The 7,309-nt window shown below is 50.9% G+C and overlaps 1 protein-coding gene across 4 annotated transcripts in view; it reads left to right on the top strand.

The window, feature by feature from the left end:
* ABR (ABR, RhoGEF and GTPase activating protein) overlaps positions 1 to 7,309 on the top strand; it is a 297,476-nt gene that overhangs the window by 205,407 nt on the left and 84,760 nt on the right. For all 4 annotated transcript variants that reach the window (XM_027861657.1, XM_027861659.1, XM_027861658.1 and 1 more), the window contains 3 exons: positions 4,142 to 4,194; positions 4,752 to 4,892; positions 7,071 to 7,192. In XM_027861657.1, the coding sequence (XP_027717458.1) occupies positions 4,142 to 4,194; positions 4,752 to 4,892; positions 7,071 to 7,192 (316 nt within the window). The remainder of the gene's footprint in view (positions 1 to 4,141; positions 4,195 to 4,751; positions 4,893 to 7,070; positions 7,193 to 7,309) is intronic.

The following is a 7,309-nucleotide window of genomic DNA, read 5'->3' as shown; positions in this document are numbered from 1 at the left end:
ATGGATGGATGGATGGATGGATGGATGGATGGATGGATGGATGGATGCCAGTGGTATTTCTAGGTGCTTCTTACTGGTGGATTTTACCAAGTTGGTTTCCTGGGAGAGATTCATAGACTACTTGCAAGTGCCGTGTGGAATGGGAGAGCCATACTCCCACCCTCCCCTTCCCTCCCCTGACGATTTGCTGAAAGAGACCAGACAGAGATGAATGGAGGCCTTTCTGTCTTTTTGGCTTTTTGATCTCCCTTTGTAGACAGGGTGAATGGCCTTCGGACTCTTTGATTGGCTTATTCCTCTCAATTCTGGGAAGGCTTTCGGAAAGGAGGAGGAGGAGTAGAGATTGGAGGTTGGAGGGAAGAGGGAAATGGTAGCATGCTATTCCACAAGTTATTCCAGGTAATGGGGGCATCATGGAAGAGGCAATAGATTTGCAAGTGGGAGAAGTGAAAAGAGCCATGTGTAGAAAGAAGGTTGGTTTCCCCAGAAGGTAGAGGGATTGGGATTGCTGAGAAGGGGATGGCTCTCCCCACTCCAAAGGAAGGCATTTAAATCTAAGAATAGGGACTCGTATTTGCTCTGGAGAATGTACCGGTGACCACCAAAGTTATTTCCACAGCTTGCCCCCGTGTCTGCTTATGCCCAGGGAATCAGACAGCTGGTCCTTCTCCCATCACTGCCTTCTGCTCCTTAACGTGCCCACAACACAGCTGCTGTGGTTTGGGTCTGACTCCCCAACCCCTCCCCCAAGCTGTGAAGCTAAGACTTTGGGTCTTGGTTCACTGGTCTTTAAAGCCCAGAAGTCTCTAGAGGTGAGCAGTAGTGGTATTAATAAACCCTGTGAAACCAGACCCTTGACTTGTGCAGATGTCACCCAAAGGAGCCAGCAAGATTAGTCAGAAACTTCTTCCCCCTGGGACCCCAAGGCTTGGAGCTGAAGGTGCAGCGTCAGCTTTCCCTGAGCCTGGGATGGGAGGGTGGCTCCCTCTGTCTGCCTGTGTCACCCATTATCCTTTTTACCTCTCTTTTCCTCTCTGTCCTAGTATCCACCAGAGGCAGGATGGGGCGGTGGAAGGCTGGATGCTTCTGCTACTTACTTGTGACCTGAGGCAAGTCATTTAATCTCTCTAGGCCTCAGTTTTCCCCATCTATAAAATAAGCAGGCCAAAATAAGTGGCTCCTTTTAAAAAAAAAATGTAAAAACATTTTCCCCAATGAACAAACATTTGTTTGTTCACTTTCCCACTTCTCCAAGTGGGAGGAGGGGGGACAAAGAAAAACCCTTGTAGCAGATATGCATAGGCAAGCAAAACAGATTCCCCTTTAGCCATGTAATCTAGGCCTCTCCTGTATCCTGAGCCCATCACCTCCCAGGGTGACGTATTTCATCATGAGTCTCCTGAGGCCGGTCCTTGCATTGATCAGAGTGATCTCGTTTGTCTTTACGGTGTTGTAAATTTATTAATTTATACAATCATGTAAATTGTTCTGCTCACTGCCTCATTTCATACTGAGTTTCTCTGAAACCATCCCTTTCTTTCATCCTTTCTTACAACACCATAGTCTTCCATTACATTCATAGACCATAATTGATTGAGCCGTTCCCCGGTTGATGGGAACCCCCTTGGTGTCTGTTTCTTTGTCAGATTGATGTCTTCCAAGGTCTCTTCTAGCTCTGTGTCTGTGATCCTACATCTCTGGCATAGGATGGGCCTCCACTCAGAGGGCCATGCCCGTGATCATGCCTGTCTTTTTCTCTCTGCCCCAGTTTGCCCAGCCACCCCATCCCTGCTGCGGCACCCGTGCCTCAGACCAGGCACTGCTGGGAAACAATCTCTGGTAGACGTCGAATGGGAAGGGCTGAGAATCCAGATGGCCGGGAATGTAGGAGAGTGAGGTGGAGGCCGCTCACTGGCTCTCCAGACATTTACTCCACCCTGCCTGAGGTCTTCACCTGTGTTTGTGAGGAACAAATTGTCTGCTCTGCAGGGTGCTGGGTGTTTATATCTATGGCTAGGGGAAGCTGTTTTCTGGTTAGCAAATGGTTAGGGCTGTTTGTTATGGGGTGGGGATGTTGGCAAAGGGCCAGACTGAAGGCTGAGATCCCCGGCCCCTCCCCAGGGAGTCCATCCAGATGTCTAGGAGACTGAACCATAGGTCCCACCTCCAAGAATATTCTTCCCCATGCAGCGCCCGGAGAGATCCAGAATCTGGACATGGTGTTGGTTGGATCCTCTCAGGGAGGGAGAAAAGGGTTATGGCTGGTTTTTGAGGGAAAGGTTTTTTAACTGGTAGTTGAAAAACACTGGCAGACTCAGCTGCCAGCTGCTGCCTCCACCTGTCTCCACTGAACCCAGCAATACTCTCCTGCTGGCCAGATCTAGAAGGCGGGCTCTCACCGGTGGGGACAGGGGAGCGCTTCGTTTGGCTGCAGTCGGCCTGAGTCTAAAGCCCAGGTAGCTTGTCACAGTCAGGGGTTCCTCCAGCATCCTTCCTTCCTTCCCCCAGGGCTGTTCTTTGTCTAAATACAGAAGTGTTTCTCTGGAAAGAGTATTTCTGTCCTGTACCTGTGTGCCTCCTCCTGCACATCCCTTCCTTTCAGGGGAATCTCAGTGCCACAGGCTCTTCTGCATAAGGAGATGGGGCTGAGGGTATAGACATTCCTGACCATGTTGGGCTCCTACTACCTTGCCCTGGGCAGCACGGAAGAAGGAGGTGAGGAGAGTGATCGAGCGTGATAGAACCAGAGCAGCCATCCTGTCTGGTCAAAGCGGCATTACCTGCTGCCAGCCCACGACATGCCCTCCAAAGAGTGTGAAGGGCTGGCGTTGTCTGGACAATGTGAGGCCAAGTCTAACAGGCGTTGATATGAGTCCAAGGGAAGAGATAGAGGTCAGTTTTTCAAATAAGGCGAGCTCCTGTAAGCTTGAGTTAAATGTAAAGTTCTACACGTAGGTTCAAAAAATCAACTATAAAATAGAAGATAAGGGGTGCCTGGCTCAATTAGAGTTCATGTGTGAGCAAAACGATAGGAGGTTTTTAGTGACTTATGAGTCTTGTGTGAGTCAGAAGTAGGCTACAGCAGCCAGAAAAGCTAACATGACCCTCCCTGCATTTATAGCGGCATGATGTCAGAAATGAGGAGGGTGACGGCCTCCCTGTACTCTGCCCCCTCAGACCCTGGCGCTGTGTCCTAGGTGACACATTTCAGGAAGGACACTGATAACCTGGGCCATATCCAGAGGACTGGAAACATATCTGATCTGCATCCCTTGAAGGAGCTGAGAATGGTTGTAGCCTCTGCCTCTGCGTGCCTCTTTGTCTCTCTGTCTCTGTCTCTCTCTCTCCCCCTCCCTTCCTCCCTCCCTCCCTCCCTCCCTCTCCTGTCTTCCCTCTTGGGGGGGGGAGGGAGGAAGGAGAAGGGGGAAAGAAGAGTGAGAGAGAGGGCTTAGATGTTTCAGGCATTTGAAGGGATTAGTCATTCTCTATGGTCTTAGGGGGCAGAAATTCCAACAGGTGGAAGGCCATTTTGGCTTGACATGAGGAAGAACTTTGTGACAATGAGAGCTCCCCAAAAGTGGGCTAGGCTGCTTCAAAAGGTGGTTGGACTCCCTTTTACTTGAGACCTTTAACCTGAAGTAGAGGTTCAGGGTTACTGTCCAGTGCTTGCTTAGCACAGTCACTAGCACATAGTAGGCACTTAATAAATGTTAATAGATTGTTTGATAATAGGCACCTAATGTTTGTTGAATTGAAAAATTGAATGGTAGAATTGTGGATTGGTTAGGTGACCTCTGACGTCTCTTCCAACTCAGGTGTGATGATTCTAGGTGGTCCTGAGCTGCTCTGGCTATGCCAAGACAAGGAAGGGGCATCCATGAGCAACTCCTTGGGGATGAAGAGGAAAATGGGGTGTGAGTGGAGGGAGTGGGGAGAATGCCTGCTTGTGTGAGACAAGGAATAACAACCAGGAAGAACGGGGCTCCTTTGACCTCCAGTTACCGATTGGGACATCCCACCATGCACGAAGCATGTAGTTGCTGGCCATTATGGGGGGCCCTTGGCCTGCTTGCCTCAGATGTCTCATGAGGGTTCCTTGTGCTCTTCTCTCCTTCCTCTGTCCCCCAAACTCCCCATCCAGCACTTCTTTACAAGCCCATCGACCGTGTCACGCGGAGCACCCTCGTCCTCCATGTGAGTATCCGGCTGGGTGGGTGGGGGGTTCAGAGAAGTAGGCAGCCTGGTCCAAGGGTGGGAAGGCAATGGAGCTACAGAGATTGTGTGGTGCCCAGAATGGCTAATCTAGGGAGCCAGGCAGAGGGTCCCCTGGCCCTGACTGCACCTGCTTGGCCCATGGTAACCATGCCAACCAGCCTTGGGCCTAAATATAGCTTGGCTACTGATCCTGACGTTTGGCCAAATGCTCCCATTGCTCAGGAGAAGGAGGGCAATTTACTATCCTCCCTTGCCCCGTGTCCTCACATCTCTCCCTCTCTTTCCATTTCCTGTTCAAAATACAGGGGATAGGACTGAGGGAGGGGAGAATGGTCTTCTCTGAGCTGTTCTTTCAGAAGTAACTCTCATGGACCCTGTTCCTGTACAAAGATGCCATCCAGGGCAAGTCTGGTGGGCAAAGAGGGTTTTTCCTTGCCCCTAAGGGGAGCTTTCTCAGAGCTTAGTCTCCAGGAGATAGATGTGGCAGATGTTGCCTCCAGAAGTCACTGGTCCTCACCTCCACATCCTCCAATTAGGACCTCCTCAAGCACACCCCAGTGGACCATCCTGACTACCCATTACTGCAGGATGCCCTGCGCATCTCCCAAAACTTCCTGTCCAGCATCAATGAGGACATTGACCCCCGCCGGACTGCAGTCACTACCCCCAAGGGAGAGGTAAGCACAGGCCTCAGAGGGCCCCCCATTTCCAGTGCCAGCTCAGCCAAATGACAAGCATTTGAAGAAGGGTATTATACATTCTCTGTCTGCTCCCACCTTCACCTGTGTCTGTTCTTACTCTGTCAGTTAGCTTTAGTCTGTTGTCCCAACAAGATATCCTCTCCTGGATATATTCTTAACCAAGGCTAGAAACTTGCATCCTAGGGAACCCTGATAGAATGGGTCTACTTTTAGGACGCAGTATTATGATCATGGGTCTAGAGCTAAAAGGGACCTCATTGAATCCAGCTGCCTCATTCTACAGATGAGGAAACTGAGACTCGGGGAGGTTGTGACAAGCCCAGAGTCATGCCACCGGTAAACGCCCCTCTGCCTATAAAGCCCAGCCTCAGCTTGCTAACTGCTATCCTCTTAACATTGGGACCACAGCGCTATATGGATGGTGCCATTTCTGCCTGAGCTGTGGCCCCAAGGTCATTGCAGGCAGAGACCCAGCCCTGCAGTGTTTCGGGTAGTATTGGGTGGTTGATGCATCTCCAAATTGACAACGTCCTCTAGAGCAGAAATTCTTAACCTAGGGTCTGGGAACTTATTCTTTTTAAGTACTTTGACAATGATATTTTAATATAACTGACTTTCTTTGTAATCCTCCATATTTTATGCATTTAAAAACATGATTCTGAGAAGGGTCCAGGGGGCAAAGAGTGCTTCACCAGACTCTGTGCCAGAGGGGACCATGTTCACCTATAAAAGGTTAAGAACAGGGGTTCTTAGATGTAGGAAGGGACCTTAGAGGTTGCCTGTATATAACATGTGGGAGCGAGGTAATGACCCTTCTTCAAATGCTTCCTTCTCTGTGGGGCTGGGTGAAGAGAGGCTCAAGAGGACCCCAAGTTCCTAGGCAGCTGTGAAGGCCCAAAGGCCAACCAGGAACCCCACGCTCACCGTCCAGTAAAAGTGAATAGACGGTACCGAACACTGAAGGCTGGCCGGGGTCACAGTCATTTATCTGACTTATGAAGCTCAAGCCCATGGGCTGAGCTGAGAGATGGAGGGAGGCAGGAGGCAGGGGCCTTGCAGTGATTGATGAGACCCGGAAGTGTGTGCGATTCCCAGCCCAGGTTTGTAGACCCCAAGGATGTCCCCATTAATCTCAGGAAGGGGCCTGGAATTCTCTGAAAGCAGTCCAAACCCCATCTGTTTTCATTCATTTTAATTATTTGTTTTCAGATCGATTTGATGCTTGAAAGTATCAGCTATATTTTAGATTGTAGATCTATGCCATAGAAGTATTCCGTATATAACCGGGGGAGGGGGGTGGGTCATAGATTTTTGATCTGGAAGATACCTCCAAGATCTAGTCCTGCCCTCTCCTTTGTCAGATGAGGTCTGAAAGCCCAGGGATGTTAAGGGACTTGCCCAAGGTCACACTGGAGGAAAGTATCAGAGCTGGAATTCAACCCTTCTGAAGCTAGTGCTCTTTTCACTATGTCTGTATGTGTGCATGCATACATGCGCACATGCGCACATGTGCACAGGCACTGGGGTATATTTTTAAGAAGAGGTGAGAGGAGGAGAGGTGTTAAGACACCGCACAGTGATAGGATGTGGAAACTCACGAAGAGCAATTGGTAGTGACGGGTGCTGAGGCGGGTATCCTGTTTGTTTGGAGGAGAGGAAGGGAAATTTGGGAAGCGTGGCCTGGACCAGAACGTTGATAAATGAGTCCCTTTGACGGCTCTGGAGTGGTCAGGAAGGGAGCCAGGGCTTGAGTGCGGGTTATTCCTGGATGCCCCAGGAATTGGGGTGTGCACTGGGTCCATCCGTGAGCTGAGGGTGGATCCGGGGTATCCAGTCAAAGCATTAGACGGAATCTTCCCCTCCTATAGTGAAGCTAGAATCAGATCAGCTTCTTGGGCCAGGGGGGATTCCCAGGGGATGTGCTTGGTTCCATGCAGAGCACCCAGAGATTCCTGTGGGGTACTCGGCCAGGAGGAAACCACCCTTTAAGGCCCCTTGACTAGGGTTGGCCCCCTTGGGTGCCTGGGTTCCTAAGCAGAGGGAGCTGCCCTGGCTTATAATACCAGCCCTCCCCACCCCATTCACTCAGCTGACCCCCAGCCCCACCTGCAGCACCCCTCTGAGCAGGGCTGGGTTGGTGCTGTCTCCCATCAGACCCGGCAGCTGGTGAAGGATGGGTTCCTCGTGGAGATGGCTGAGAGTTCGAGGAAGCTTCGACACGTCTTTCTCTTCACAGACGTCCTGTTGTGTGCCAAGCTGAAGAAGACATCCGTGGGGTGAGGCAGGCAGGACCCGGGGGGTGGAGGGTGGAGAGTGGAGGAACAGTGCGCGCACGCGCGCACACACACACACACACACACACACACACACACACACACACACACACACACACA

Source organism: Vombatus ursinus, unplaced genomic scaffold, assembly GCF_900497805.2.
Source record: "Vombatus ursinus unplaced genomic scaffold, bare-nosed wombat genome assembly UNPS02014768.1, whole genome shotgun sequence".
Taxonomy (NCBI): Eukaryota; Metazoa; Chordata; class Mammalia; order Diprotodontia; family Vombatidae; genus Vombatus; species Vombatus ursinus.
The sequence above is the reverse complement of the archived record's forward strand: the minus strand, read 5'-3'. Positions and strand labels throughout refer to the sequence as shown.